Source organism: Typopeltis vanoorti, chromosome 17 (assembly GCF_054136105.1).
Source record: "Typopeltis vanoorti isolate ZY-2024b chromosome 17, IOZ_Tvanoo_1.0, whole genome shotgun sequence".
In the NCBI taxonomy this organism is placed as follows: Eukaryota; Metazoa; Arthropoda; class Arachnida; order Uropygi; family Thelyphonidae; genus Typopeltis; species Typopeltis vanoorti.
Window position 1 is genome coordinate 58,922,579 of NC_143565.1, and position 18,002 is coordinate 58,940,580.

The 18,002-nt window shown below is 35.1% G+C and overlaps 1 protein-coding gene across 1 annotated transcript in view; it reads right to left on the reverse strand.

The window, feature by feature from the left end:
• Kif3C (Kinesin family member 3C) overlaps nucleotides 1-18,002 on the reverse strand; it is a 685,271-nt gene that overhangs the window by 473,134 nt on the left and 194,135 nt on the right. The window contains exon 6 of the mRNA XM_090406914.1: nucleotides 13,930-14,322. Within this exon, the coding sequence (XP_090263040.1) occupies nucleotides 13,930-14,322 (393 nt within the window). The remainder of the gene's footprint in view (nucleotides 1-13,929; nucleotides 14,323-18,002) is intronic.

Genomic DNA, 18,002 nt, shown 5'->3' on the forward strand with positions numbered 1-18,002 from the left:
GTTCTCTGGATATTGTGGTTAATTCCGTTAGTAGGTCATCCTTGTCTGTCGTATACTGTATAGCTCTTTTCTTGAGACTATGGATAATGCTAAGTTTCTGAGCTATGTGATGAGCTGAGTTGAAATGGAGGTAACGTCCAGTATTTGTAGGTTTTCTGTATACAGATAGGTTGATACTATTATTGGATTGTTTCTTTATTAAAATGTCAAGGAATGGCAGTTTTTTATCTTTTTCCATTTCGAATGTGAATTTGATGGTATTGTGGAAACTATTGATTTGGTTGAGGTAATTCATTAGTTCTTTTGTATGATCCCAAATGATAAAGATGTCATCTACATATCTGTACCAAATTTTCGGTTTTGGAAAGATCTGGGTTAAGATTTTTTTCTCTAGATCTTCCATGAATAAGTCAGCACAAGGAGGTGAGAGGGGGCTACCCATAGCTAATCCAGTGAGTTGTTTGTAGATCGTTTCTTGCCAAATGAAATAGTTAGAAGTTAAACAGTGATTGAACAAAGTAGTGATGTTTCTTGGGAACAATTTGTCTAAGATGTTGATGACTTCAACCACTGGAATGTTAGCAAACAGAGATGTGATGTCCAGGCTTGCTAGTATATCCTCTTCAAAAATAGGGATGTTTTTTATTTTATCTATAAAATGTTCTGAGTTTTTAATATAAGTATCCGAGACGTGAATGTGTTGTAAAATCTTTGCAAGATACTTGGATAGTTGGTAAGTGGGAGAATAGATTCCATCAACTATTGGACGTAATGGTATACCTTCTTTGTGAATTTTTGGAAGGCCATACAATCCAGGAGTAAGTGGGTGCATCGATTTTAATTTTTTTATGATTTCTATAGGCCAATTATTCATTCCACGTAATAATTCATTGGTGTCATTATGATTTTTAGTGGTAGGATCTCTACTGAGAACTTCATATACAGACCTGTCAGATAATAGATTTTTAATTTTTTCTTTATAATCTGAAGTATTTAATATAACTGTATTATTACCTTTGTCGGCTTTGAGTATGATGATATCTTTATTATTCCTTAATTTGAGAAGCGTTCTTCTTTCCATTTGGTTAGAGTTGGTGTTAAGAGATCTTGACTGAGCTGAAAGGATTATGCTGCTTTTTAATCACAAGTCATTAGCTGTTGGAGCTGGTAGTAATGAGAAGGCTTTTTCTAAGTTGCAGATGAACTCTATTTTAGGAATGACAGTGGGTTTTAAAGCAAAGTTGAAACCTTTTTTGAGGATAGAGATCTCAGGTTTACTTAAAACGTGTTTAGATAGGTTAATTATCACTTGCTTATCTGGTAGAGAAGGTTTGCAGTTGTTATGATTATCATACAGTAAATTGAATTTATCAATTTGTGTCTTTTTGCTGTGATTAAATGTTTTGGTAAAACTGTGGTTAATCATATTGTCTAATAGTTGCCATGTCTCAGTGTCAAGATTATTAGAGATATCTGTGAATAAATTATAGCACTGTGAGTCTATTTTGCTAAGCATGAATCTCGTATGGCGAATTCTTTCTCTAAGAAGAGCATACGAAGTTCGTTGGTAAATCAAGTTGGCTTGTCTAGTTTTATAAAATTGTTTCAAACGAAGAAATTTTGGGATCACGCTATTGTCTCTACATCTTTTTAAAAAAGTCAGATGGTTTAAATACCTAGCTTTTTTGCATTTTAAACCTTCGAGATTGCGTACCTTTTGTTTGGTGAACTCGTCAATCCTGTTCATTATGTTGAATTTTTTCTTGACAATTATTCATAAGACTATTACACTTTTTTATTCCTCCATTTCTGAGCTTCTTCAACAACCTCCAGAATATTTTTTACTAACTTCTTTATATTCATTTTCTATGTTCTTACCTAAGTTTTCACATGACTTTTGTTTAGCTAGTTTTACACAGTGTTTAGCTTTCTTACATTTGTCTCTGTATTCTCTGAGAGCACAAGCTGACTTATTTTCCAAGAACTTTTGATATGCTTTCTTCTTTTCCTTCACTGCCTCTTTAACTTCCTGTGTCCGCTTTTCTTTAGTGTTATACAGTGATCAGCGTTTGTTTTAGACAAATTATGGACTCTATATCCATGTTATAAATAACTATTTTAATTTCTTGATGTTTTGCCCTTCATATTAAAGTCATCATCTGGAGTATACACATATAAACAGAGGCAAGCTGAATTACATTTCATGCAGTATGCTATAGAGGCAATGATTTGATCAACGATTATTCTACTGGCATGACCGCTTAGTGGCATAGTGAAATTAGAATAAAATATAAATAAATAAATACAAATAAAAATAAATTAATTAATTAACTGCTTAATTAAAAACTACATCAAAGCTATATTCTATTTAAGATAACATCAGAGACACATTCTTTCATATAGATTGTTTGCCTACAGTAACAATGATGTCCTAATTTAACATGACAATTGTTATATTAGATTTAACATTCTGAATTACTTATGGTCCTATTTATAGTTAACTCTTAGGGAAAAAGGTTAAGTGGGTAGAATATGTACCTTCCATATGCTTGGGATTTTTAGACTGTCATTATTGTTAAGATCAGGGTGGTTGATAAGAATCTCACAGGCTTCCTTAAATTTATGTTCATAGCATATTTTGGTGTGATGTAAAAGACCAGTGCTTTTCCAGTCAATTCAATGTAAAGTGTTCAGGGCATGATCAGAAAATCCAGCTTCACCGTAGTTATTATATTTAATGTGTTGTTTATGTTCCTTTTGTCTGAACAGGAATTGTACATCCTGTTTCCCTTATATAAGGTAGATTACAAGTGCAATGAATATGGTATACTCCAGGGGGGGACCAGTGGGTCTTTAGATGAGTTGAGTAAGTTCTTTAATTTTGCAGGAGGTTTAAAGGTGGCGGTAAGGTTGTATTTCTGTAGCATTCTGTTTATTTTATTTGATGTCCTTTTAATGTATGGAATGGTTATAGTTTTCTTGTAGTCTAGTTTATCTTTGTTTTTTAGTGGAGGTCTTGTAGAGAATTTTGTTGATAGTATTCTGGCTGTAACCATTTTTTTAAGAAAATATTGCTGATAACTTTAAATTCATCTTTGAGTGCTTGTTCATTGGGGCAAATCTTCACCCTGTTTAGAGTATTAATGACACCTAGTTTTTATGTTGGGTGGTCGCAGGAGTTTATGTGTATATATTGGCCAGTATGTGTCAGTTTCCAGTAAACAGTGAAGGAAAGACTGCCAGAAGGAAGATGAGTGATAAGTGTATCTAGAAACGGAAGTGTGTTCTGCTTTTTAATCTGAATTGTGAACTGTATGCATTTGTGTTGTTTGTATAGGTGGCTGAGGAAAGTGTCTAATGTCCAGTGGCCAGATAGCAAAACCATTATCAATATATCTAAGCCAGACTTTGGGTTTTAAAGGAGAGGAATCTAGAGCACATTGCCCAAAATATGCCATATAAAAGTTAGCAATAAGGGGGAGGGGGGGATAATGGCAAGCCCATGGCTGTGCCTTCTTTTTGTAGGTAGAAAGCGTTTGGCCACACAAAATAACCAGAATGTAATACATGTGCAAAGAGTGTCATGATATCGAGAGGGAATTTGTCCTGCAAAAGAAGGATTGCGTCATTGATTGGGACATTCGTGAAGAGGGCAGAGACATCAAAACCGACTAATAAATCATCTTTTTCTAATGTAAAATCTTTGATTATGTTTATAAATTGTTGTGTGTTTCTGATATAGGAGGGGAAATGACCTACCAACTCCTTGAGTGTTGATGCAAATTTCTTGGCTATGTGATAATTAGGGCTGTCTATACCTTTGACTATCAGTCGAAGTGGTGGGTTTTGTCTGTGAATCTTTGGTAGACCATAGAACGAGTGTAGTGTAGAAGTAATTTTTTGACTGTATCTTCGAGACATGTAGTGATTGATTTAAGTAGCTTCTCTGTTTTCTTTTTTATTCTATTGGTTGGGTCATAGTTAAGAAGTTGAGAGGTACTGTTGTCCAAGAGTATCAGATTCATTTTTTCTAAATATGTGGTTTGATTTATAATAACTGTGCCACTGCCTTTATTGGCTCTAGTAATTATGATGTCCGGATTTGATTTTAGTGATATCATTGATGTTAATTCGTGTTTCATAAAGTTGCTCGTTATTGTTTTCTTATAATTTACATTTAAAATGTTAGTGGTTTCTAAACATATATTATATATGCTATGGTAGTTCAGATGAATCTTAAGCCTCTTTCAATATTATAAATAAAATCCAGTTTGTTAATCAATCCGGGTGCTATAGCAAAGTTTAAACCTTTGCTAAGTAACGAGAGTTCATCTTTGTTTAAGGCATGGTTGGATAGGTTGACTATGTTAACTGAAGGCAATTGGTGGCTCCTGTTGTTTCTTGCTTCTGGTTGGTTGTTTTTATCACTGGCTGGTTGGTTGTTTACATTCACTGCGGAGAAATTCAAACATGTTCATTGGTTTTCCAAATATTGTCGATCTTTTAGTCTATGAAATTTGGATATGAGATTTTCTTTCTTTGATTGAAGAATATGGTTTGCCGAGTTGCCCGTAATCCTCTCAAGAATAACCCATTCAAGTAACTTGAAAGTTCAGATTTTAAATTTTGTACCTGGTTTTGAGTAAAGGTCAAGTTTTTTCTAGTAGCCTGGATTTTTATTTATTTAATTTTTTATTCTAATCTCACTAGAGGTCATGTCAGTAGAATAACTATTGATCAAATCATTGTCTCTTTAGCATACTGTGCGAAATGTAATTCAGCGAAGTCAGGTGTCTCATTGACTATGTTATTGCTGATAGTGATAACCTTAATATGAAGTCAAAACAACAGGCAATTAAAACAGTTATTTATAACACAGTTGTAGAGTCCATAATTTTTCTAAAATGAATTCCTGTGTCCGCCATGGAGTTCTGATTTTTCTATCCTTGCAGACAACCTCACCACATGCCTCTCTAACTGAATCAATCAGTGTTTTCTTCAGGACTTGCCACTGTATCTCCAAGGTTTGGTTCCTGTTCTCAAACTCTTTCATTTTTCTTCAATAATCTTTGTGTATTTTAGTCTGCAGTTCATAGCTGAGAGCTGCTCAACTTTTATTCACTTTAAAACTTTCTTATATGTTCTTCTTTTCAATATGAAATTCAATTTTATTCTGCTCAAGACTAAATGGTGATCACTTCCAATTTCAAATCCACTGTACACCCTGATGTCCCACACCAGGGAGAAAACAGCACTATCAACATTAACATAGTCAATGAGACTTTTCTTATTCCTTGCTTGTTCTCTCCATGTGAACTTGGAGAGAACAAGCAAGATCTCTTGCACATTTTGCACATTTTTATGTTGGAACATAGTGTTAGTTAGTAATAACAAGTCCATCTCCTGAGCAGAAATCCAACAGATATTTGCCATTATTATGGAGATGATGGAGATAGTATGCATAGGCAAATAGACTCAATGAGTGGAGGACAGATAATTATTATGGGGGATTTCAACTAAAATAACATTGATCGAGAGGAGGAGAGAACACAAGGGAGAAAGGAAATGGATTTTATGCAGTCACTAAGGGATAACTACCTGAGACAGCATGTAATGGAATATACTAGGGGTTCGAGAGTGCTCGATCCAATAATTGCATCTGAGAATTTGTTTATAATGAATATGAAAATGCTGATACTAATTGGTGAGAACAAACATAAGGTTTTGACCTGGGAGGTGGCTAAATGTGTGGAATTTTCAATTAAGACAGAGTACATATGGAATTAACAGGCTGGTAAGTATGACAAGCTTAGGAGATTGCTTGGATCAGTTTTAAGCTTGAACTGCAAAAAAAGAAACAATTGGGGTGGGAATTTAAGGAGAAAGGTGACTTGCAGGCACACGAACAGACAAAACACAGACCAGAAAGGTAACTAGTGTGGTAAGCAAAAGCACACTAATCTAATCCTGTGGCCTCCTCTTTAAGAGAATTGCAGCTGATGAACAGCATGTCCAATCTTTGATGTTGTATTTCCATTGAAATCTGGGTCTTCCTCTTCCTTTCTTTCCCTCCACCATTACCTGCAATACTATTCTAGGAAGCTCTCCAGAAGAACCCCTCATCAAATTTCCTGCAAATGCTATTTTTTAGATCCCCAACAAGGACTAACTTTTCCTTTCTCATCGTGTCAGTTGCTTGTTCTTAAACCTGAAAAATTCCTCCACTTCTACATTAGTGGAACCTTCTGTGGGACCATAGGCACAAATAAGTCTCATTGTCCAGTTACCCATTCTGATATTTGCCAACATCACTCTACCCTGAGATTGCCTGCCATTTAAGAAGATTAGCCTCATTTTTAGTGTTAAATACTATGGCTACTCCTTTTCCTTGAAGGAGAAAAGAATTGTTATATTTTTTATGCTTCCTTGAAGCATAAAATATATAACATTTTTTATTTACTGCTAAGAAAGATCTCACCAGTTTTTTAATTTTTTTGTTTTAGTTCACTCCTATTATGTCGATTTGTACTTATCCAATTCCTCATCTAGCTCCATTTTTTTGCCATTCAGGCTTCTTATGTTGATAGTACCGATCTTGAACTCTGATGATGTTGAGTTGGGGGTATGTTTTAGGATTTGTTCCAGTAATTGACTTTTCACTGTTTGCCCTGGTTCCTTGGCAAAAACAATGAGGGGGGCCTTCTTTAACGGGGCAATGCCCCAGCTGGCATGAAATTCTGTCATATTGTACCATAATTTTCTATTTTGGTTTAAGCCAATAAGAATACAATTTGGTTGGCAAAATCCCAAATTGCCAGCCCATCCTCATTCATTCAGTATCCAGGTAGATATCTAACAGGGTGACCACGAGAAAGTGAGGATTGGACATTATGTCAGAAGTTCTGGTCGGTTCTCCACATTCCTTTAAAGGCTATGTGGGGGTCTCCTCTCAGTTATACAGCTTTGATCCTTCAGCATCATGTGAGATAAATGCTGTTAAAAAAAACACTAATTTGCTGGAATAAGGAAGTTATTCTCTGACTTTACAAGACAACATCTGGATTACTATGCACAGATCTGTGTTCCAAGGGAATGTGGAGATGGATGAAATATTCAGCATGAGTATCCAAAATTATAACTGGCTTATAGAACTGTGCATATGAAAGTAGACTATTAGAATGTTGTCTTCCAAGTTTGAGGAACAGATAGAGGAGGAATAGAAAGTAATATACATTGATGGCAGAGGAAAAATTAGGGAGCATTCCTGGAAGCAGGATACAGATGTTTTAGGGAAGCATGTAAAGTTAATGTTTTTCTTGTAGAATTTGAGAGTTTGGAATGGACTACCATTAGATGTTTTAAGTGCAGCTTCAGTAAATATGTTCAAGTAGAGATGTAATATGTATGTGTTAAAATGGACCTTCCTTAGATGATTTCTTGGAGGGACACTCATAATAATAATAATCATCTGAAATGTCACATAATTAGAATAATCTACAAACAACTGGATAATGCATATTTCCCATCCTAGTTGAGAGATCAAAGGCTGTAAGGACCCCCCTCCCTCCTATACTCCTGAGTATTTAAAGTATCTACTGTTATTTTGAAAAGATTACTAGCATTCCAAAAAAATAACTTACCTACACGTGTCATAGGATAAGGCACGTGGGGGTGGCATACTGTATGTGTTGTGTCGTTATGAGCACTGCTGAAAGATAAATAATTTTTGTGAAGGGTATATAAGGAGAAAGGTGATCAGCATGGTAAAGAAGCCAAAATCAGATAATGATAAGAAATTAGCCGAGCAGGTCAAAGGAAATCTCAAAGTGTTCTTTCATTACATGGCAAGTAAGAGGAAATTAATGAGTGCTGATGGTGACAAGGTGACACCTGGTTTTCCCTTTCAGTCGTTTCCAACCATCGGTGACTTTGTAGGCATTGCCCACAAAGTATTCCTGGTGAGATTTTTACAGGGTAATTCACCATTGCTTTCCCCAGCCTCCCCAATATTATCGGGGCTCAGGACCGGCATATGGCTGGGATGTATTCATGACTGTAATTCATGTGTTTCATGGGGCCAGTTTACCTGTTCTGGGGGGGGGGGAACTAAAATCCTAGTTTCTGGGTGAAAACCCCCCCACTACCTCCGTAAGAGACCAGCTAACACCTTTCGTTGAAAGAGACCAGATAAAGGTTCCTCACATCACTGACAGGAATCGAACCCAGGTCTTTCTGACCAAAGGGCTTCGTCTATACTGACTGAGCTACAGAGGTTCACACAAGGTGACAGAAGCAGATAAAATTGTTGAGTTACTAAGTGTTCACTTTTGCAAGAGTATATCATCTGAGTGATGTTAATGCTGTGACATGTGACAGAGCATGATATGGGAACAGAGGTGGATGAATTGGAAGTCCTTAGGATATTGCAGAATCTCAATGTAAATAAAACTGTGGGATTATATGAGATATTAGCTTGCATTTTGCAAGAATGTGCAAGGGAATTGGAAATGCCTCTGACTAGGCTCTTTAACTTAAGTCTCAGGTTCTAGAAGAGGGGATTGGAAAAAGGCCAAAATAATTCCTTTGAATAACGGTGGTTCTAAGACTGCAGTATCAAATCATAGACTAATCAGTATCTCAGAAGTGGTGGTAAAAGTAGTGAAAAAATTGTTCAAAAAGAAAATTCAATAATGGGTGGATAAGAATATGATACTCTATAATGAGCAACATGGCTTTGTGATTTACTAACTTTTTATAATAGAGTGACAACTCAGTTAGATAAAGGCAATGGCTACATGATGATTCTGTTGGATTTTGCAAAGGCATTTGACAGAATACCACATAGAGCACTATTACACACAAATTAGAACAAATTGGAATGATTGTGACACGGGTAATGTGGAAAAGAGGAGCTGCTGGAGAGATATCAGAAAATGATATATGGAGGTGCAGTATCCAGAAGAAAGCAGTTGGCCACAAAGTTCTGTACTAAGACCACTACTGTTTATTTTGTACATAAACAATATAGAAAATAATATGAAAGGAAATATTCAGTTGTTTGCTGATGATGCAAAATTAGGTAGAGTAATAGTTAATCAAGACAATGTGGAGGCATGTTGGATGATTTAAATAGACTGTCAGTATGAGAAAAAGATAATTGTTATCTGTTTAATGTGGAGAAAAGTCAAGTTTCTCCACATAAATACATGCTGCGTAACACATAGATGGAACTGTGCTCAAGGAAATAGATGAAGCTTAGGAATTAGGAATAGTGGTAGACAATGAGTTGAGGTTTAGAGGGCATACTGCTAAAGTTGCTAAGATAGCTCAAACTATTAGTAGAGATAACATTGTTTTTATTTCTCTCTATAAGACTTTGATATGTCCACATCTGGATTACTGTGCTCATGTCTGGTCTGCTGGGCTTCTTGGGGGATGAGGAAATGGTGGAGAGGATTCAGAGGCAAATAACCAAAATGGTGGGCAATCTGCGAGGTGATAAGTTACAAGGGTTTTATAGGACCGATATAGGAGAAATGTCCCAGAATTTGGCAAGATGGTGCAGAACAAGACGAAGTTGAATAAAGGCAATGTTAGTAAGGATGTGAGAACCAGATTTTTCGCTTGGAGAGTGGTGAATGAATGGAATGGGATGGGTTGACAGTGGCATTTTTGAGCATTGGCTGTAAGGGATTCAAGGAGAGGTATGACAGTTTGCGTAAATAGTTTGGATCTCCTGTGATGAGTTTGGACTCTCTTTAGGTGTTCATACTAGTTCATACTACAATAATAACAACTCGAAAGTGGATTAATACAGCATGCCCTGGAAAAAAAAAAAATCACTTCATCTGATTTGGATGAAAACAAAGACACTACAAAAATCAAATTTAATTATTTTAAATTAAACTTAAAATAGCTTTAGCGATACAAAAACCATGAAAATGTAAAAGAACTAATGAATTGGTTTAGAACAAATTCTGGTGCACTCCATTATCTTCCTACCAGCCTAAAAGCACTAATTAAAAATAATAATAAAATAAAATAAAGACCACTATTCAAACATTTAGCACAAGTATGTGAATTCTACTGTTCTTTCATTAATTTATTATAGTTTTGCCCTTGTTGAGTTAGTGTATGTATTCAGGCATGTGGCATATAGATAATGTTAGTTTGAGACGATGATTATGCTGTCATGTAAATATAGGTTGAATGTTCTGAATGTCTTTAGGTGGTAGTTGAATTATTTCATCATCCAATATAAGATCACCAACTGCATGGAGGCCTGAAGCATCTTGCAAGTTTTAATGTTAGTCTTGGGGGGGGGGGGGGATTAGAGAGTAGCCAGATATGACAAATTAACTTCTATGGTTGCAAGTAACAGCGTACACCATACTGATCATGAGGCTGAAGATGAATGACACTGACAAGGTTCAAGACTGGATAGAACTTTTGTAATGGCCACAGTAGTGCAATGCAGAAAGCAAGAGAGGAAACTACTGCATTCACCTTCCCCGAGACCAGCCACCATGGCAAACACAACAAGAATAATGGTCCCAAGTTCCCGGCATCCCTTAAATGGGACAGGGATGCTAAGAATCTCCAGCGAACCAATCAAAATAGGAAAATGGAATGTAAAACTATGTTTGAAGATGGAAAGCTAAGAAATGTTATTAAAGAAATGAGAATTTCTTTAATATTACTCTGGAAGCAGTAATAATACTCACGAAGTAGGAATATTAATAAGTAAAGACACACCCAAAAGTGTACTCAATTTTATTCCATTCTCTGATAAGTTAATGCTCCTACAACTCAAGGGCAAAGCAATCAACATCGATGTTATACAAGTATATGCACTGACTACAGACAAGGATGATGCAGAAATTGACCTTTTCTATTCTCAACTGAAAGAACTCAAAATGACAAAGAAACATGACATCAACATCATGGGAGACTAATGCAAAAGTAGGGAAAGGTGCATCTGGAGTCACAGTAGGACAGTTTGAACTTAGAATAAGAAATGATAGAGTAGATAGCTTAATACAATTTTGTCAAGAAGACCTAATAATCACAAATATGTAGTTTGAGCTGCCAAACAGAAGACCCTACATATGGAAATCTCTATAAGGCAATAGCAACAGTATAGTCAGAAACCAAATTGATTACATCTTAGTCAATGTTTTAGAAGTAGTGTAAAGATCTATCCTAGTGCTAACATTGGTTCAGACCATAATCCACTAGTAGCAGAAATCAAATTGAGATTAAAGAAAATCCAGAAAACAAAAAAGATGAAAAAAACTAAATTTAAAAAACTTGAACACAAAAATAAAAATAAAAAAACACTTAAATTAGAACATAATAGAAAAATTCCTTGGAACTCCAATGATGACGAACTAGAAGTGAATGAATTATGAAAGAAACTAAAAGAAGATTTATTAAAAGTAAGTACAGAAATACTGGGTTATAGTACATCTCATAAGGATTGGATGAGTGCCAAGATCTTATCCCTTATGGACCAATGCAGACTGCATAAAGATACTACAAAATATAAAGACAGGGGTAAAGATAAAATCTAAAATAAAAGAGGCAAAAGAAACTGGATGAAAGAAAAATGTAATGAATTTGAGGATCTACAAAAAAACACGATGACTTCAATCTTCACAAAAAAAAAAAATTAAAGAATTCGAGATTAATGAAAAATCATCCTATGCTACTTAGGACTAACAAAGGAGAGATAATCCTAAAAACATCTAAAAAAGAACAAGTTTGGATTGAATACATTAAGGCACTATTTTCTTATAACAGAAAAGACTTAATAAATTTAAGGAATATAATCTTGAACAAATAGGCCTAGATGATAAGGATGTAAGAATCATTAAAAATCTCTAATGGGGACAAGACTGCATCTGTCCTAACAGACTACATCAGGACAAGCAATATCAAAATTAAAAGAGGTGTGAAACAAGGATGTGTACTATCTGCACTTCTATTTAACATCTACTCAGAAGTCTTATTTCCTCAAGGCCTTAGAAGGAAGAAAGGAAATAGTAATCATAAATGGCCAATTAATAAATAACTTATGCTAGGCAGATTATACTGCTTTAATTGCAATAAATATTCAAGATCTTCAGTGACTCCTAGAATGTGTCAACAAAGAAAGCACAGAAATGGGCCTAAAAATTAACACAAAAAAAAAATGATAATAAGCAACAACCCTTCAATAACAGCTGACTTAATTCTAAATGGAAATAAAATCGAACAAGTGAACAAATTCAAATCCCTGGGATCCTGGCTAAATGAAAGTTTGGTCTGTGAAAAGGAGATAAAATCAAGAACTGAAATTGTAAAACAGTTTGATTGTCGATGTTTAACAACGACTTAAACATTGAAATTCGAGTATGAATGACGAAGTGCTAATAATGATCAAATTTACTATATGGAGTTGAAACATAGACGTTAAAGGCAAATATAATAAAAAAAAACTGGAAGCCTTTGAAATATGGATATTTATAACGATGCTCAAGATCCCATGGACAGAAAAGGTGAGAAATGAAGAGATACTGAGACAAATAAATAAAAATCAAGAATTAATTAATATTGTGAAAAGAAGAAAAACTGCTACCTACTTAGGACATGGACTAAACTGAACACAGAGCCACTAAAGACAGAAGTGAATTGGCAAAGGCGGTCGCTGAACTCTATTAGGAAAAGCACTTAAAGAAAAAGATAGGAGGTAAGCGTGAAATGTTGCTATAACATTGAGAAATGTGGCTGTTGCAAGTTCAGTTTTAAAGAACATATTTGCAGAGGTAAGTATATAATTTTGTATTGAATTCAAATTACTTAATAGGTCAATTTAAAATCCTTTACCAAAAGGGGGGAAAAAAAAGACTCTTTAACATCCTTTACAAAAAAAAAAAAAATCTTTTATTTAATGTTTGATAACTGTGTCAAAATTTTAAATGATCAAAATTTTAAAAGATCAAATTCGATGTCTATTTCATCACAAAGAAGAAAACAACTACTATTTTGTCATAAAGTAAATATTCATTTGGGATTTTAAAATAAATCACAAACTCACCATGTAGGTGTCAAAAAGAAACACTATCCAATTGAAATTTATTTAATGGAAGTGCGTTATTATTGCAAAACATTAATTTCCTTACTGTGTTACAATAATTCAGTGTTACTGTGAATATCCATTATGCACAAGAAATTATATTCATATGTCCACACATATTTATACCAAGTATATTATATTAAGTATGACATGATAATAACTTTTTTTTTTTTTTTTTTTTTTTTTACACTGAGAACAGATAATTTCACTATTAGTTGTCCTCAGAATGTTCTAATGAAAAGCAATATATCTTCATTATTGTTTAGCATTGTGTGTTCATCACTTTTTTTTTTTTAAGACTGGCAAGTAATTTCCTCTGTAACATCATATCTCCATAATCCCATTCAAAACTGTAAACTCAACATGATTGTACATAGCAAAACTTATTTAAACAAAATGGCACTTCCCTTTATAAAAATGATAAGCTACATTTTAAAACATGTTAATAAACATAAATTACCAAAAACAAGGTGCTCACAAAACTAAATTTAAAATTTAATTTCATGACCATCTTGTTTTTGGTAATTTACACATATCAACCTGTTTTAAAACACAACTTACCATTTTAAAACTGGAGCTCCATTCCAGTCTCAAAGTCCATTAATAGGACCCACTAAGCATATATCAGAAAATATTCCTCATAAAAAACTTCCACTCAGTCCTTTAACAGCCAACAATTGGCTTTCAGTTCTGTAAGTCCAGATAAATAAGATTTGCTACATACATCTTAATACATTGTGTGTTGATTGCGTGTGTGTTACAATTTCGGGGTGACATGAAATCTTTCAGAATTCTATATCATAAAATCTTACTATTTCTAGATATTTTTCCAGTATGCAACTCTTTAACCGGATTTTGGCAATTCAGCATTTCTTTAAGTCTTTGTATTTCCTCCTGATATTCTCTTAACAATGCATCTTTGGGATCTTCATTAATTTTTGGTTTATTTTGAATATTTTTTGCTCGGTTGGCGTAACGAAGAGTGCTAAGAGTTTCATCATAGTTATTATCTGCAGGAGAAAGGCAAGCAACCATGAGAGTTTTCGTATTTCCACCCAGGGAATCTTGTAGCAATCTTGTCAATTTGGAGTCTCTATATGGTATATGTTTTGATTTGCCATCCACAAGTGCTGAAATCACATTTCCCAGTGCTGATAAAGAGAGATTGATTTTTGTTGCTTCTTTTAATCGATCACCAGTTGCACCTGTTTCAAAACCAAACATCCAAAAATCAGAAAGTAAAATTTAAAAATGTCTAGACAATAAAACATAATAACAATATTCAATAATAATTCTTTATAACTTCTTTAAATTAAAATGTATAGCATAAGTGTAAATTTTATTAACAGAAAATAAGCACAAAATAAATATGTACTATTAATATTTTCCAAAAACAAACAAGGCACACACATAAATTGCATGAAGCAAGAAGTTTTTATGAAAGGTTTCAATAGTGTTCTGCATATGTTTCAAATTAGGAAATTTAATAAAATTACCATAACATCATCATCAAATTCCTGATATGTACCGTCAAGGGGTGAACAGGATATGATAGTACTACATGAAAAATTTGCATAATTACTAACTTCCTATCTACAATTTTCCTCCAAATCAGTCTATTACTTGTCGAGACTCCAATATTATCATTATCAGATCTTATATTTCTATCGTTTAAGGCACACTATACCGTATCAATCCATCTATATCTTGGTCTTCCTCTGGGTCGTTTTCCTGCCAACCTGGCAGAGAACACTTGTTTTGCTAATCTTTCCTCGCCCATTCTGAGATTAGCTCTGCTAAAGCATTCCTGGATGCTGACAATGTCAAGTTCTTTCCTAATATCCTTGTTTTTAATATGATATTGCCATCTGTTCACGCCTCAAATCTTTCTCAGGACTCTCATATCTGCAGTCTCTAGTCTTTGGTCAAGTGTTTTACTTCTGACCCAGCTCTCAGATCCATAAGTTAAAACTGGTTTGAACACTGTCTTGTATACAGCTAATTTAGTGTTCCGACTAATTTCTCTCTTATTCCACATGAATTTATTCAATTGACTTCCTACCATACCAGCTTTGTTGATTCTGTTGTCTATTTCCATATTTAATTTACCATCTTCACTAAAAATCGTGCCTAAGTAGCTGAAATGTTTTACTTGTTGCACTGGTTCCCAGTTCACAACATAGTTGACAATTTCAACAATTCTACCTATTTTCATTGGCTTTGTCTTTTCAATGCTGGCCTTCATACCACATCAATTACAACAGTTATTCAACTTAGAGAATCTTGCAAACTTGTAGCGGATTTATTCAGAAGTATAGCATCATCTGCATAAAGCAAAGAGTTGACATTAACATCTCCAATTCTGATATCATGTTTAATACCACTTTCCTTCATAATGTGATCCATATAGATAATGAATAACAGAGGGGATAATGTACATCCTTGACTCACACCAGATTAAACATTAAACCATCTTCCTGTACATCCTTCAATTCTAACTGCCGACTTACAACTCAAATACACTCTAAGCATTGCTTGATATAATGCCCCATTGACACCATATAACTGTAGCGTATTGAATAGCTTCTCTCTTGGCACCTTGTCATATGCCTTTTCCAGATCGACAAAACTTAAATACAGATCTTTGTTATATTCTCATGCTTTCTCGACTATTGTCGTAAAGTAAGATCTGATCCTGACAGCCTCTATTTGGCCTGAATCCAGCTTGTTCTTTACCAAGCTTTTCTTCCACAATTCTTCTCAACCATTTCTCAAGTATACTTGACTTGGTTGGTGAGAGTAGCTAAAGAGAGGTATGAACAGTAGTTAGCTAATGAAGCTAAAAAGAATCCTAGGGAGTTCTTTCGATATGTAGCCAGCAAAAGAAAGAATGATTATGGAAGGATGACATTGATTGGAGGAAATGGTATAAAGACAGCTGTTGCAGAATGTGTGGTGGAGATACTTAATGAGCAGTTCATAAAGATCTTTCAATCTTGTGAATGTGACTTCATGGAGAGATTAAGAGCAGTTGATGATGGGGAGGAGAGACTGACTGTAAGTGAGCAAGAGGTGTTTGGGGAGTTGAGTAAACTAGATGTAAATAAGGCTGTGGGACTTGATAATATATCACCACGGATTCTGAAGGAATGTGCCAGAGAGTTGACACCTGCCTTGATATATTTTTTTTTAATATGAGTCTTGCACTTGGTCAAGTCCTAAAGAGTGGAAGGAGGGCAAGACTGTGCCACTTCATAAAGGAGGTGATCGAACTCAAGCATCAAACTATAGGCCTATCTGTGTGTCAGGTGTTGTGGTTAAGTTGTTGGAAAAGCTTGTGAGAACTAGGATCCAGAGTTGTGTTGAGAACAATGGTATAATCTTTGATGGACAGCATGGATTTGCTAAAGGGAGGTCATGTTTTAGTAATCTACTTACTTATTACAATAAAGTGACTGCTTCCTTGGACAGAGGAGAAGGATACACAGTAATATACTTGGATTTCGCAAAAGCTTTTGATAGAGTACCTCATGATAAGTTGACAGTCAAACTAGAGCAGATGGGGTTGGATATTAGATTAGTGCATTGAATTGGAGACCAGCTATCTGATAGGTATCAACAAGTTGTGTATGGGGGTGCAATATCCAGGAAAAGGAAAGTCACTAGTGGAGTGCCTCAGGGATCTGTTTTAGGGCCATTACTATTTAACTTGTATATTAATGATATTGGCGAAGATTTGGATGGAGATATTCAGTTGTTTGCAGATGATGCAAAGTTGGGACGAACCATAAAGAGTAGTGAAGATGTTGTGGCCTTGCAAGAAGACTTGAATAAATTGAGTGATTGGGCAAGCAAATGGGGATGTGAGTTCAATGTTGCAAAATGTAAGGTTTTAAAATTTGGAAAACAAAGATGGGATGCAAAATTTATGATTGGTGAGAATATATCGTTGGAAGTAGAGGAAATAAGAGATCTGGGAGTGATAGTATATAAGGATCTAAAATTTAGGGGACACATCGCCAAAATTGTGAAGACAACACAAAGACTTCTGGGAATGATGAGGAGGACACTGACGTGTAGAAGTAGGGAGATTCTTGTTCCATTGTATAAGGCTTTCATTAGGCCACACATGGACTATTGTGCCCAGATTTGGTCACCTGGTTTTCAGAAGGATGAAGAGATGTTGGAAAGGATCCAAAGGTGACTGACTAAGGTAGTTTCTGACCTCTGGAATGTCGAGTATGAGAAAAGATTGAAAAGATGTAATTTGCAGAGTCTAGTGGAGAGAAGGAAGAGGGGAGATATGATAGAGACCTACAAGTTGGTAAGGGGTTGTTATAGGATCAATGGTGGAGAAGTTCTACAGAGAATAGTGGGAGATCAGGGCAGCACCAGAGTTCATCCCTGGAAACTGTATAAAGAGGGTGTGAGTAGGGGAGTGAGAGGCAGGTTTTTTTCGTGCAGAGTTGTGAATGACTGGAATGCCTTGCCTGAGAGTGTGGTGTCTGCAAGGAGTTTGAATGTGTTTAAGATACGGTATGATGAGATGTGTGTGAGATAAAAAGACCTCCTAGATGAGCCTGTGACTCCATGAGGTCTTGTTTAATAATAATAATAATACTTGCATATATCTTGCCAGGAACACTCAGTAGGGAAATACCTCTGTAATTCTCACATTCAGTTTTATTTCCCTTTTTATATATGGGCACTATTCGATCTCTACTCCAATCATCCGGAATTCGTCCCTCTGTCCAGGCTTTCTGAACTATGCAGTGCAGCCACTGTAAGACTTTTATACTACCATACTTCAGTATTTCTGGTCGAATATCATCTACACCTGCTGCCTTTCCACATTTCAAGCCTTCGATGGCTTTTCTACTTCAAG